Here is a 14,788-nt window from a genome sequence, read left to right on the forward strand (position 1 = left end):
TGGGGGAATTGTTCTAAGTTACTAATCACATCACGAGGAAGAGTAATCATGGAACAGCTCGGCTCAGTGGGGAGAGTGTAACCTGTCCAAGATGGTCCACTGACCACATTGAACATTTGGGGAAAAGGAACACAATGTCTGTTTGTTTTGTTTTTTTATTGTTTAAAGTATTACATGTCCCCCCATTTCCCCAATTAACCCTGACCCCACCACTCCTACCCCTGAGGGCAAGCCCCTACCGCCCCAGTGTCTGTGTCCGTTGGTTGATCTCTAACCCTCCCTCCCCTGCCTTCTCCCCGAGGTTGGACTGTCTGCTCAGTGCCACCTTGTTTCTATTAGATCCATTTCTGTCCAACAGTTTATGTTGATCATTATATCCCACATATGAGTGAGATCATGTGATATTTACCTTTCTCTGACTGGCTTATTTCACTTAGCATAATGCTCTTCAGTTCCATCCATGCTGCTGCAAATGGTAATAGTTCCTTCTATTTTATAGTCACATAGTATTCCATTGTGTAGATGTACCACAGTTTTTTAATCCACTCATTTGCTGATGGGCACTTAGGCTGTTTCCAAATCTTAGCTGTTATAAAGTGTGCTGCTGTGAATATAGGGGTAAATTATCCTTTCTGATGGATGTTTCTGGTTTCTTGGGAAATAGTCCTAGAAGTGGGATCACTGGGTCAAATGGGAGTTCCATTTTTAACTTTTTGAGGAAACTCCATACTGTTCTCCACAGTGGCTGCACCAGTTTGCATTCCCACTAGCAGTGCACGAGGGTTCCTTTTTCTCCACATCCTCGCCAGCACTTGTCGTTTGTTGATTTATTGATGGTAGCCATCCGACAGGTATGAGATGATACCTCATTGTTGTTTTGATTTGCATCTCTCGGATGATGAGTGACTTTGAGCATGTTTTCATATGTCTCTCTGCCCTCTGTATGTCCTTTTTGGAAAAGTGTCTACTTGAGGTCGTTTGCCCAGTTTTTGATTGGATTGTTTATCTTCCTTTTGTTAAGGTGTATGAGTTCCCTGTAAATTTTGGAAAGTAAACCCTTATCTAAAATAGCATTGGCAAATATGTTCTCCCAGGCAATGGGCTCTCTTATTGTTTTGCTGATGGTTTCTTTTGCTGTGCAGAAGCTTTTTATTTTGATGTGGTCCCATTTGTTTATTTTCTCCTTAGTTTCCATTGCTAGGAGCTGTATCAGTAAAGATATTGCTATAACTTACATCTGATATTTTGCTGCCTACACAGCATCCATTTTGTTTTATCATTTTGAAGATTAATGATAACAACCCAAGCACTCGAATTATAAAAGGAGTTCGCTTCAGATAGCGCAAGGACTACTTAAGTGTTAAACTCTTCAGCATTCTTTAACGGAATTAGAGTTATTTCTCAAATATCTTGTTTTTATAATCATCCAAGCTGTATGCAATGAAAGTAAGAGGAAATTTGAGAATATTAGAAATCAATATCTAAAGACTAACATGTTTCATAATACCCACTGGTGGCAAGGAATTGAGAAGCAGGCATATTTGTACTCTATTGGTAGGGTTATAAATTAAGGCAACCTTTTTGGGAGGACAGTTTGGCAATACCTATCAAAAAGAAATATGCCTAGTGATTCCACTCACAGGAATGTATTCATTTTTAGGACAAAGATAGGTAAGCAAGGTTTTTTTTTTTTTTTCAGCAAAGTATTGGAACACTAAATGTTCACAGGTAGGGACTAATTAAATAAATCATGGTATATTTGTATAACTAAATATCAGACAATTTTTAAAAAGAAGGTAGATCTACATATTGACATGGAAAGATGTTAAAATATGTATTTTTAAAGGTAAATTTTTTGGTAATGTTTTCAATAGATATGAATAGAAAATTCAGAGAAGGAATCATAAGAAACAACTCCAGTGTGGATGGTATCAGAGCTGCCACTGGAGAATGGGGACTTTAACTTTCATTTTGACCCTTTGATCCACCCTCATCCCTGCTTTTTAAAATTCTGAACACTTGCCGAAACCGGTTTGGCTCAGTGTTAGAGCATCGGTCTGCGGACTGAAAGGTCCCAGGTTCGATTCCGGTCAAGGGCATGTACATTGGTTGCGAGTACATCCCCGGTAGGGGGTGTGCAAGAGGCAGCTGGTCGATGTTTCTCTCTCATCGACGTTTCTAGCTCTCTATCCCTCTCTCCTCCTCTCTGTAAAAAATCAATAAAATATATTTAACAAAAAAAAAAAAAAAAAGAATTCCTTCTTTAAAAAAAAAAATTTAAAAAAAAATAAGTAAATAAAATTCTGAACACTTGTTACTCTCATAGAAAAAAATTTTGAGTTGAAGAACAAGAAAAACCAGAGCTAAAACCATACCATCTTTGTTGTATTATTGATTACAGATGGCATTCTTTGCCACAGTTTTGCCGTAGCTGTTCTTGGCTACTTAATCAGACATGGTGGCCCAAACTCATCATGATCAGAAGTAAACCATGAGCCCCGTTCCTGCCATGTTCCGTTTTCAGAATGACTTGTTCTAAGATCATGCCACCACCACCACCTCCTCATCCAAAACCTGGAAGTAGGGAAACTCTTATTTCCAATGGCCATGACTGCTGCCCTAACCCTAAGTAGGAAAATTTGCATCTCCAATGAACATGACTGGCTGGCTATTGACTAGCTTTGAAAGGTCACCAGGAGACCAGGACCGAAAGGTATGGCTGCTAAATGTTTCTGTATTTCCCCCTATTTTCTAGCTTGGCCCACACCTTCATGATGTTGGCTGAGTCACCTAACAAGCTGTTTGTACTGCCGACCCCGAAGTGGACTGTGGATATGACAGCATGCTGTGACATGTCCATGGTGTTCTCAGTACCTGTTTTTTGTGTGTGGATTTTAAAAATATTTTTATTGATTTTTAGGGAGAGGAAGGTGGGGAAAGAGGGAAGCAACACATAATAGAGAAACATCTATCGGCTGTCTTCCCTACCAGGGATCGAGCCTACAACCTGGGCACGTACACTGACTGCGAATCGAACTGGCAACCTTTTGGAGCACAAAACAAAGGCTAACCAACTGAGCCACGCCGACCAGGGCTCAGTACTTGGTTTTTGAGAAAAAACAACTGATCCTTGGAAAGTTTAATATTTCACACAGTTGCACTAAATTTGTAGCTATGCAGTATTTCTTCCTTTATTTCCCTAAACTTCGGTGATTTGACTCAATCCACAAAGTCCTGAGTAAGAAATAGGGAAATGGGTGTTCCTGTAGACCCACCCTTTTTGCGTTACTGTGTAAAGGAGACATGTCTATAATTTGGGAAAGAGGTCAAATTATATAACAACTCATCCACATTCAATGGTAGAACTGGAACCCTGGCCACCTGACTCTTTCTTCCCATCAGGCCATCTCCTCTCAGTGGAGTGGGCCCCTTTAGTTGCTCTGGCTAACTGGCTCTCCAACTTGAACTTCAAAGAAGCTGTGACATTGTTTATGGAGCTAAAAGGGCCTTGTAGGTTTCCTGGTACTTTGATCAGAAAGCATTTAGAACGTTCGAGTTGTGTTATTTAATTTATGTGCAGAAGTAGATAATTCTCATTCTGATGGGTCTAAAGATCTAAGCCAGAGTCCATCTCTGAAAAAAGAAGAAAATAATTTTTTTTGAAAAGTGCATTAGTTCCCTGCAAATGGTAGCTTTATCCGTCTGTCTGGTTGATCCATCCCCTCCATCATCATCACAGCATATGACTGGCCACCTGGTGGGAGGTGGGAGGTGGGGGCACAGAACCTGTCGGCCAGGGACCAGGCAGTGCCGCTCCCTGTCAGTCTCCACCTCCCTGTCTGCAAAACGAGGCCAGTGACTGCTGGGTTCCTGCTTCGTGGGGCTGTTGGGCATTCGGATGAGAGGTGTGGATTAAAGGCCTTTCTGACACCGTGCCCTTGGCACACCTGAGGAGTCAGGCATTAAAGGAGGCCTTATGCTCAGTGGTTGGGCACCCAGGTGCTGGAGTCGGGCTTCCTGGTGGGAAGCGACGCATTTCATTTCTAGGGGGAGGGCCTGGAGAGGAGGCGCGTCTGCAGGAGCACCTGGCCGCCTGGGCTAGATTTGTAGTCGTCAGCGCATCTCCGTGGCGGGGCTGTCTCATGATTCATGTCAAGGTGGTGATGCTCAGAAAAAGTCTGCTGCCTGCGTTGCCCAGCACTTAGCAAATCTACACATATGTGAAACCCCGGTGGCAACTGAATCCAGTGCAGGCAGTCACACTGCAGACTTAGGAGATGGGATTTTCCTCATGGGCCCTAAATTCTATTCAAAGAGATTATAAGTCTTAAGTAAAATTGCTTATTGCAAAAAAAAAAAAAAAAAAGAAGAAGAAGCAGCAGCAGCAGCCTGGCTAAGTTGGACTCATAAAGTTTGGTTTTGATAGTGAGCCATAGAAATGGGAAAAACTATTTCAAGATATAAAAGAAGTCCTAATTTGGGAGTAAGATGACCCAAAGGTTGCTGTTCTGATGTCATCACTTACTGAGGTGCTGGGCAGGTTTCCTCACTTCCTGTTCCCTCAGGATTAAATTGAGGGCACTAGGCCTTACTTAGGTGAGGTAATTGAGATAATGCATTTAAAGCATTTAGCAAGGTTCTTGGCACATAGACTCAGTAAATATTATGTTATTTTTAGGCAAGGGTGACTGATATATTTCTAAGTGATCATTTGCAGCAACCTGGATGGAATTGGAGAATATCATGCTGAGTGAAATAAGCCAGTCAATGAAAGAGAAACACCATATGACCTCACTTATTTATGGATGATAACATTATAAACTGAAGAACCAAAAGATAGATATAGAGACAGTAAAGCAACAAGTAGACTGTCAAATTACAGAGGGGAGGGGAGGGAGATCTGGGGGAGATGAGATCAACCGAAGGACTTGTATACATGCATATAAGTACAACCAATGGACACAAAACTCTGGGGAGGGTAGGTATGTATGGGGGGGGGCAATGGTAAAATATGTACAGAGATAATTATTTAATAAATAAAAGTCTGAGACAAGCTGGCAGTGTCAGAAATTAAATTTAGAATATAAAGGGGAAATGGTGGTTTCATTTTATTCTGTTGTGTTTTATAATTTTTTTATTTATTGATTTGAGAGAGAAACATCGATTTGTTGTTCCATTTATTCATGCATTCGTTGGTTGAGTCTTGTATGTGCCCTGACTGGGGATTGAACCCACAATGTTTGAACCCACTGAGCTACCTGGACAGGGCGATAATTACTGTTTTAAAATTAGAACTATAGGTTAAGAGTCTTCTTATGTGTCTCTCTTGTTGGGAATGGGGGGAGGGGCAACATTTGTTGAATCTCTGGGACCTCACAAAAGATGGACAGTTGATTATATAATACTTGAAGATAAAAAGAAGTACTGACCGTGTAACCATTATCGCGAGAGCCTCATTGACGTCCCGCCTTCTCCAGAAAGCCTTTCCTGAGCAAATGGGCACACGGTGATCTCACCCCGGACCCATAAAGCTCACTGACCCCATTTGGCCTCAGGAAGCACGGAGGCCGTTGCTTGCCGGTCCGGTGGCCGTTGCTTGCCGGTCCGGAGGCCGTTGCTTGCCGGTCCGGTGGCCGTTGCTTGCCGGTCCGGTGGCCGTTGCTTGCCGGTCCGGAGGCCGTTGCTTGCCGGTCCGGAGGCCGTTGCTTGCCGGTCCGGAGGCCGTTGCTTGCCGGTCCGGTGGCCGTTGCTTGCCGGTCCAGTGGCTCTCCCCTGCGCTGGGCAGTGCTCAGGGAGCGCCTGAGTGGGGTTGGGCTGGGCCTCCGGAGGAAGACTCGAGCCGTGTCTTATCCAGGGAGCGTTCTTTCAAAAGGTGCTGACCCACCAGGATTTAGCATTGGAGAATAAGTGGGCTAGAGTGGGACATGAGCACCTCAGCCAGCGCTCCCCAGAGAATTAAAAGTTGCAAAATAGCCCTGGCCGGTGTGCTAAATGGTTAGAGCACCGGCCTGCACACCAGAGGGTCTCGGGTTCGATTCCTGGTCAAGGGTACGTACCTAGGTTGCAGGTTTGATCCCTGGCCCCAGTTGGGTGTATGTGGGAGGCAACCAATCGATGTTTCTCTCTCTCTTTCCCTCTCTACCCTCCTTAAAAATCAGAGGGAAAAATATCCTCTGGTGAGGATTAACAACATAAAAAGGTGTTCCAAAATAATGTCCTTGAGGAGTGTAAGGCATGACAGAGTTTTAAATAGTGCCCGTGTAGAGTGGCCGTGAGAAATGCAGGCTGCGATGGCCCCCGGGGCCCGCTGAGGAAGTGATGGGAGCGATACCAGGGTTTCTCCGGTCGTAGGTCTGTCTGTCTGATTCTTTGGGGTGACACCCTGAGGCTTCGCTGAGCCGCTGCCATGTACCCAGTAACTACGACGATGGTAACCTTCCCAGGCTGGCTCTCTTCTAGACCTTTGCCTCTGGCCAGCAGCGTGGTCCTGGACCCCGACCGAGCCAGTGACTGTGCAGGCAGGGCCAGGGGCTCGTCTCGTGTGGGCGCTGGAGGGCCGTTGGGCCCAGGGGAGGAAGCCAGCTTCTCCTCTTCTACTCACAGAGGAGCTGCAGAGAAACGCTTGAGAAAGGAAAGGCAAACCATAGGAGCAGGCGCCTTGGCACAGCCTCTGAAGGTCTCCTCTGCTTGCAGGCATCGGAGGTGGAGAAGCAGCTCTCCCTGCAGGTCCACGCCCTCAGAGAAGACTACCGGGAGAAGAACTCCTCCACCAGCCAGCATATCATCCGCCTGGAGAGCCTGCAGGCTGAGGTGAGCTCGGGGCCGCGCTGCTCGGGGCTGCGAGTGCTCCATGTGGGGGCACTGCATTGGGGCTCTCCGATAAGGAGCCCTCTGACCCGGGGAACACAACCGCTCTCTCAGATCCCCAGAGGGACAAAACCCGCTCTCTCAGATCCCCAGAGGGGCAAAACCCGCTCTCTCAGACCCCAGAGGGACAAAACCCGCTCTCTCAGATCCCCAGAGGGACAAAACCCGCTCTCTCAGATCCCCAGAGGGACAAAACCCGCTCTCTCAGATCCCCAAAGGGACAAAGCCCGCTCTCTCAGATCCCCAGAGGGACAAAACCCGCTCTCTCAGATCCCCAGAGGGGCAAAACCCGCTCTCTCGGATCCCCAGAGAGACGAAACCCGCTCTCTCAGATCCCCAGAGGGACAAAACCCACTCTCTCAGATCCCCAGAGGGTCAAAACCCGCTCTCTCAGATCCCCAGAGGGACAAAACCCGCTCTCTCGGATCCCCAGAGGGGCAAAACCCGCTCTCTCGGATCCCCAGAGGGACAAAACCCGCTCTCTCAGATCCCCAGAGGGACAAAACCCGCTCTCTCAGATCCCCAGAGGGACAAAACCCGCTCTCTCAGATCCCCAGAGAGACAAAACCCGCTCTCTCGGATCCCCAGAGAGACAAAACCCGCTCTCTCAGATCCCCAGAGGGACAAAACCCGCTCTCTCAGATCCCCAGAGGGACAAAACCCGCTCTCTCAGATCCCCAGAGGGGCAAAACCCGCTCTCTCGGATCCCCAGAGAGACAAAACCCGCTCTCTCAGATCCCCAGAGGGACAAAACCCGCTCTCTCAGACCCCAGAGGGACAAAACCCGCTCTCTCAGATCCCCAGAGGGACAAAACCCGCTCTCAGATCCCCAGAGGGACAAAACCCGCTCTCTCAGATCCCCAGAGGGACAAAACCCGCTCTCTCAGATCCCCAGAGGGACAAAACCCGCTCTCAGATCCCCAGAGGGACAAAACCCGCTCTCTCAGATCCCTAGAGGGACAGCTGCGAGAGGCTAGGGGGCTCTGGGGAGCCTGTGGTCTGGAAAGAAGGCTCAGAGTGACTGCTCGTGTTTGAAAATGACCTGCTTGTGCCGAAGGTGCTGATTCCTCCACAAGCACTGGCCGTCCTCAGTAGAAGGTGGAAAGGGAGTCTTCCTCTTCCCCTCCATCTGGGCCCAGGGCACTCACCTGATCGGGGCCTGTTCTCACCTCTAAGGGGAGCAGAGTAGAGTAGCTACTTCCGAGGGGGGTGGTGAGGACTTGGTAAGTTTATAATGGGAAGCACGGCGGGTGAGGGTGGTCATGTCGTTGACAGGGTGGTCATGTCATTGACAGTTAATGAGAGGCCGTCGGGTCTGTGGCCCTGAGTGGGCAGGAGGGCAGGGCAGGGCAGCGTGGCACTGAGGAGCCGCCTGTGAGAACGCAGGTGTGGGCGGGGAGGAGTGCGAGGGTCATACCGGCCACCCAAACCGGCTTTTTCCTGGGCGGCTGCTCCCTGATCTGCTCCAAGGACCCCCCTGGCTGAGTCACACTTTGAGGACAGACCAGGGCCAGGCACATGTGCACCCACTGTGGTTAAGGAACCCGCCAACCTGTCGGGCCGGAGAAGCAGGCTGCTCCCTGCTTCATAAAGGACCCAACGGTGTTTTCCTAAAGTCTGTCCACGTCTTCTCTCTCCTCCTGCCTCTCCTTCCCGTCCTCCCTCCCTCCCCTGGGATTGAGCAGCAGGTCCTTGAAGTAAGTAGTCTGTCTCAGTGGGCTTGGCATGTCTGTCTGTGTCCGTGGGCTTGGCATGCCTGTCCGTCTGTCTGTCTGTGTGCATGATGCTGCTCACCTGCCGCCACCAAGACCTGACTCCTCGAGTTGCCTGTCCTCTCTCTCCTGCACCCCCTCCACATCCATATCCCCAGACCCTCGCAGCGCGGGCTCATTCCCAGGCATGTGCATTGCCAGATGTGGTCACAAGTTCCCGGGGGGTGAGGGGGGTGAGGGGAGGAGGGTGGGGGAGTTGGCCGCCTCCTGCCGGCTCCTTGCTCCCAGCAGCACTCTCCCTGTGAAAACCCGGGCTGTGGCGTTACTCGTTTCAAACAAGTGACTTCCCGGAGCCGGGCTGTCTCTCAGAACTTGCCTCATGGCTCCATGGAGAGAACTTGGGAAGCAAGGATGACACGGGGGAAGGAAATGGGAAGGTCAGAGGGGGTTTATATGAAAACCAAGCAGAGTAAGGATTCCCTTCGCGCTCACGTGGCTTCAGGGAGGGAAGAGGGGGCCCATTCACAAAAGGGGCCTGCTCCCCCCGTCCCCTCCCGGGGCAGGCTGGAGAGACAGGGCCGCTTTGTGTGGCAGATACCTGATCTCTGGACAGAGGCCACATACTTGGCTTCCCGGGACGGCCTCCTATCTGATAGGTTGGTGGCCATGGAGATCTGTGCCCCAGGAGCAGAACTCCAGTGCAGAGAGTGAGTGAGGGCGGCGGGAAGCAGGGGAGCCGTGGGGAGGTTCAGGCGGGTCCCCCTCAGTGAATGGCTACCCACACGAGACCGAGCAGGAGAACCTCGCAGCCACGTCAGGAGACTCTTGACAAGCGAGATGCTGGTTGGGAATCAGTCCAGCAGGAAGCTGAGGAGAAGGAGGAGCCCGGGTACCTGCAGGGGCTCCTAGACGCCCCCTCTCCCAAGGCCACCGGCATTTGGGGGGCCTTGGGAAAGCTTCACGTAGCCCCGAGCGGGGCGGTGCTCGGCGATGAAGCATCGCTGGCCCGGCTGCCACCCGCAGACCGTGAGGCCAGAGAACACTTGGCATCCCTTCCCTCTGTTTTCCTGAAACTGAAGCAACCAGACAGCCCTTCTAAAAGATTAATGTCTCTCTGGAGACGGGCTGGGCGTTCTGTGGACCAGCACCCCCGCCTGTCTCGGGAAAGGAGAGAAAGGGCTCTGTCCACCAACTACTTGCTCAGGCAAAACAGACACCGGGAGTGAGTCCGTCCCTCCCAGGGCACAGGCTGGTGCAGGCACTGCCAGCTCCCCACTAACTCGGGTCTGAGCGGGGACCCCAGAGCGAGACCGGCCAGACTGGGGAAAGACAGAGCCTCGGGCAGGGAGACAGCGGCTCCAGGGCAAGCGTGGGCGTCTGTGCGCGTGTGACGTGAGGAGAAGGGCGCAGAGGGTTGGGTTCCCCTCCCGAGTAAACTGGGATTGGAGTCAAGTTGTGGGCCGGCAGGGTGGGGCTCTCCTGTCTTATCGGTGGAAATTCCAGAGCACTACCCATCCCTTTCCCCGCATGGCACCCCACATTCCAGCCTTCCCAAAACTCCACTCCCACCCCTTCCCAGGTTTCTCGACGGGAGGGGTGTTCTCTGTAGCAGAGGGGGTCTCAGAGATGGGGGCCCCTGGGCAGAGGGCGTGCGTGCCTGGAGGCTGGTCCCTCCCCTCTCCCACGCTTCAGCCGGATGTAACTCCCCCTTTTCCCCCCTCAGATCAAGATGCTGTCGGATCGGAAGCGGGAGCTGGAGCTCCGGCTCAGCGCCACCTTGCAGGAGAACGACCTGCTGCAGGGGACCGTGGAGGAGCTGCAGGACCGGGTGCTGGTCCTGGAGCGGCAGGGCCATGACAAAGACCTGCAGGTAATGAGGGGCCGCGGGGAGGAGAGGCCGGGAGGCAGCGCCACCTCCACCCCCGGGCCGGCCCTGGGTGCCGTCTCCCCCGGGCCTGGTCGTGGTTCTGGCCTCACTGTGTGGGCTGGGCTGGCTCTGCTCAGAAGAAATGCATCACCACCCACAGGGCACGCTTCCGTTTTGTGCCGAGCCGCTAGCCCCAGAGCAGTGTCACAGAGTTCTCTCTGGTCCGCGCACAGGGCTGGGACCGAGCAAGTGGGAGTGTCGTTCTGCCTGGGGGTGGAGACCTGGGCTTTCAGAGGGAGCCTGTGGGGTGCTGGCTCATGCTCTCTGCTGCTGCTCCCCCGGGCCGGTGGATGCGGTCGGCAGGAACCAAGAAGCTGCCCACCGAACCCAGCAAGACCTGCATCCTGCACCCTGCTTCTGCCAGTGGCGGGAAAAGGCCCCAGCTGACCCCTTGGTGAGCCTGGTTAGCCTTCTTATTTCCCACGGAAGGAAATGGCTTCATTTGTCCTTTTTTGGCACCTGCCAACTGGCCTCAGCTGAATCCCCAAGCTCACACTTAGCAGGAAACAACCCCCTGAACAGGATCATGGCTCCCAGCCTCCCCGGAAACCAGGTGTAGCATCTGCACCCAAGAAAGCCTTGCTGAGCAGGCCTGGGTGCCGGGGCCCGAGGCTGAGTGCACTGCAGCCCAGGGGTGGGGTGGGTACTGTGTGCAGCATCGTGTGTGCAGGTAGTCGGCCAGGTGTGCGAGAGCTCCAGGGGGCCCCGCCTCACGGCCAGGCCACGAAGGCCCCTGGGCTCGGGGTCAGCTGTTGCGGGAAGCCTTGGGATGTGGGATAAGGATGCATTTTAGGCGAAGATCACTTGTTACTGACACCGTCAGCTGGCTGAGCTATCCTCTGAGTGACAGAACCTCTTTTGGGCAAATTAGCAATTTTCCTCCCTGCATGCTTTTGCATATTCATTCAGCTTGGAACGTGGCCCATAGCAGGGCCTCGGTTAATGTTGAATAGAAAAGGATGCTGGGCCAAAACCGGTTTGGCTCAGTGGTAGAGCATTGGTCTGCGGACTGAAAGGTCCCAGGTTCGATTCCGGTCAAGGGCATGTACGTTGGTTGTGGGCACATCCCCGGTAGGGGGTGTGCAAGAGGCAGCTGGTGGATGTTTCTCTCTCATCGACGTTTCTAGCTCTCTAGCTCTCCCTTCCTCTCTGTAAAAAATCAATAAAATATTTATTTTTTTTTAAAGAAAGAAAAAAAAGAAAAGGATTCTGGGAGGAGTTTGCTCAAGGTTTAAGGTTGATGGTGTTAACAGAGTGAATGTCGTATGCTTCCTTACAAGGAACAAAGTGCCTCTGCACGCGTTCTGAAGCTGAGGGCTAGAAAAAAGGAAATGTTTACCCGCAGCAGCGTGGTCAGTCTGTGGACCCCTTGCCGCCTGCGTTACCTGGTGCTCGGTGCAAACTTCCAGCCTGGCCCTGGCCCTGGCCCTGCAGGTCGGGGTTGCACCAGCCTCTGTTACCCATCAGGCACTCTGCTGAGGGCTGCGAGGTAGAGTGTGGAGAGAAGAAGGAAAAGAAGTGTAGGAGAACGGAAAAGCTGCTCTGCCTGAAAGAAACTTTCTGTCTGGCATGAATTCACAAGTGAAATGTCCTCATTTCCATTCAAGAATTGGGGCTCTCCAGCCGGGTCGGGTGCGGCCAGGCCCGGAGCAGCAGCAGCCAGGCTGGGAGCGGCCAGGCCCGGAGCGGCCGGGCCCAGAGCAGCCAGGCCCAGAGCAGCCGGGTTGGGTGCGGCCAGGCCCGGAGCAGCAGCAGCCACGCCCGGAGCAGCCAGGTCAGGAGCAGCTGGTTGTGGAACAGACCAGAGCAACAGAGGCCAGGCCCAGAGCAGCCAGGCCCAGAACAGCTCGCTCTTTGCCTGCCTCCACCCCAGGGCTGCCTCTGAGACATGGCTGGAAACTTTTGCGGGAACTTGAGGGTCTGCTGAATCAAATGAGGAAGGCTTAGATCTGGAGTGTTGAGTTTGTATAGTGCTGGGGTGTTGATCTGTGAGTGCCTTGTGTGGGGCCTGGATGAGGTTGGTTGATCTATTTGGAAATGTCTTTTGTGTGAAGTGTATCCCTGGGCATGTGGAGGTATTATCGATTTGAGAAAATGCTAAATAACTGATTTACTATCTGAAAAAATTTAAAGTTCTGAAAGTTTAAGGTCTCTTGCCAAAAAGAGGTTTTGGGGCTAACACCTTGGTTTTAATGGAGAAAGGGAATGACAAGCCCTTCCCACCCAGAACAGGTAATCCAATTCCAACCAGCAGCTATGTTTAAACAATGTGTCCATTTACACTTGAATGGCTACACCTTTTGATAGCCTAAGGGCGGGTTTGCATGTAGACAAGTTTGCTCTCAATTCCCAGGGCAGAAAAAAAAAAACAAGGTTTAAGATTATTAGATTTTAAAATTTATTCTTAGAAGTGTAAAAGTTTATTAATTAAAAAAAAAAAAAAAGGAGATTGAAAAACCTGATGAGGATCCAAGATGGCTGCGCCCAGGTAAACACCTAGCCACAGCCGCACACAACAATTTCAATGAAATACAACTAAAATATAAAATGGACATTACCCAGAACTACAGGAAAGTCGACTGACTGGAAATTCTACAATGAGAAGCCAGGAGAAAACCAGAAGGAAGCGCGGAGGAGCTGTAAAAGCCCAAGGTACGGAGACACGCGGCGCGCGCGGAGAGGACGGAGCCGGAGAGGAGGGAGGCCGAGTGCCTGGCTGGCGTTCCCCAGCAGGAAGGAGATAAACACTCCGACTGTGTTGGGCCCCAGTTCTGATTGCTCTGAACCCCAGTTCTAGGCCAGACCCCGGGGACCCAGGCTCATCCATAGGGAGCTGGGCTGTAAGGCGGAACCCCGGGGAGCGGCGAAAGGAGGTCCCGGAGGCACGCACATTGCGCGCAGAGAAGGGACGGTTGGCGGTGCCGTGGGATTGCCCTGGCCGGAAGGAGACAGGGGCTCCAGTCTGCTCTGAATGCCACCTCCAGCTCCACTTCCAACTGAACTGAACCCCAATACCTGGCTCATTGGGGGGAGAGACTGGCAGGCGAAAATCGAGGGCCCCTATCTCTCAGAGGCGCTTTGCAGCGAGTACTGAAGGACCCTGAGACGCAGGAGCCGCATAGGGCGGGGCAGACGGAAGCCAAGGCTGTAGGCTCCACCCTGAAATCCCGTCCCATCTGTAACTGCAAAATGCGACAATGAAATAGATCACAAACAAAAGAAATGGAGGACAAAAAGCAACTGGATATAGAGTTCAAATCTACGCTTATAAGGTTTTTCAATAATGTCCTAGAAAAGATGGATAAGACCTATGAGGATATGAAAAGAGATCAACTAGAATTAATAAGGAGTCAACAAGAAATGATAAGGGATCAACAAGAAATGATAAGGGATCAATAAGAAATAAAGAATACATTGTCTGAAATAAAAAATATTTTACAGAGTCCTAGAAACAGAAGGGAAGATCGCAAAATCAAGTCAAAGATTTGGAACATAAAGAACCAGAAGACTCTCCTCCACAGAAGCTAGAAGGCAAGAGAATCAAGAAAATTGAAGGTAATGTAAGAAACCTCTGGGACAACTTCAAGCGAACCAACATCAGAATTATGGGGGTCCCAGAAGATGAGAGAGAGCAAGATATCGAAAACATACTGAAAGAAATAGTGACAGAAAACTTCCCCCACCTGGTGAAAGAATTAGACTTACAAGTCCAGGAAGCACACAGAACTCCAAACAAAAGGAATCCAAAGAGGACCACACCAAGACACATCAAAATTAAAATTCCAAGAGCAAAAGACAAAGAGAGAATATTAAAAGCAGCAAGAGCAAAGAAGGTAGTTACCTATAAAGGAGCACCTATACGATTGTCAGCTGACTACTCAACAGAAACCATGCAGGCCAGACGGGAATGGCAAGAAATATTCAAGGTGATGAATAGTAAGAACCTACAGCCAAAGATAATCTACCCAGCAAAGCTATCACTCAGAATCGAAGGTCAGATAAAGAGCTTCACTAATAAAAAAAAAAGCTAAAGGAGTTCATCAACACCAAACCAGAATTATATGAATTGCTGAAGGGGGTTCTTTCAGAAGAGAAAGTAAATAAAGATAAAAATTATGAACAACAAATACGTAACTATCAACAAGTGAATCTAAAAACCAAGGGAATTAAAAAAAATCTGATGAACAATATTAACTGTTGAATATAATAGAATCAGAGGTATGGAAGGGGAGTGAACTGACGATTCTTGGGGAAAAGGGGAGTGGGGATGTGGGAAGAGACT

The 14,788-nt window shown here is 50.5% G+C and overlaps 1 protein-coding gene across 3 annotated transcripts in view; it reads left to right on the forward strand.

Annotated features, from left to right (window-relative positions):
• Window positions 1-14,788, forward strand: part of BICDL1 (BICD family like cargo adaptor 1) — a 92,407-nt gene that overhangs the window by 52,387 nt on the left and 25,232 nt on the right. For all 3 annotated transcript variants that reach the window (XR_014793548.1, XM_084868300.1, XM_084868301.1), the window contains exons 3-4: window positions 6,694-6,810; window positions 10,303-10,449. Coding sequence is in view for 2 of the 3 variants with exons in the window: in XM_084868300.1 (XP_084724426.1) it covers window positions 6,694-6,810; window positions 10,303-10,449 (264 nt within the window). In the remaining variant the exon portion in view is untranslated. The remainder of the gene's footprint in view (window positions 1-6,693; window positions 6,811-10,302; window positions 10,450-14,788) is intronic.

Source organism: Pipistrellus hanaki (genome assembly GCF_964339955.1).
Source record: "Pipistrellus hanaki genome assembly, chromosome: 19".
In the NCBI taxonomy this organism is placed as follows: Eukaryota; Metazoa; Chordata; class Mammalia; order Chiroptera; family Vespertilionidae; genus Pipistrellus; species Pipistrellus hanaki.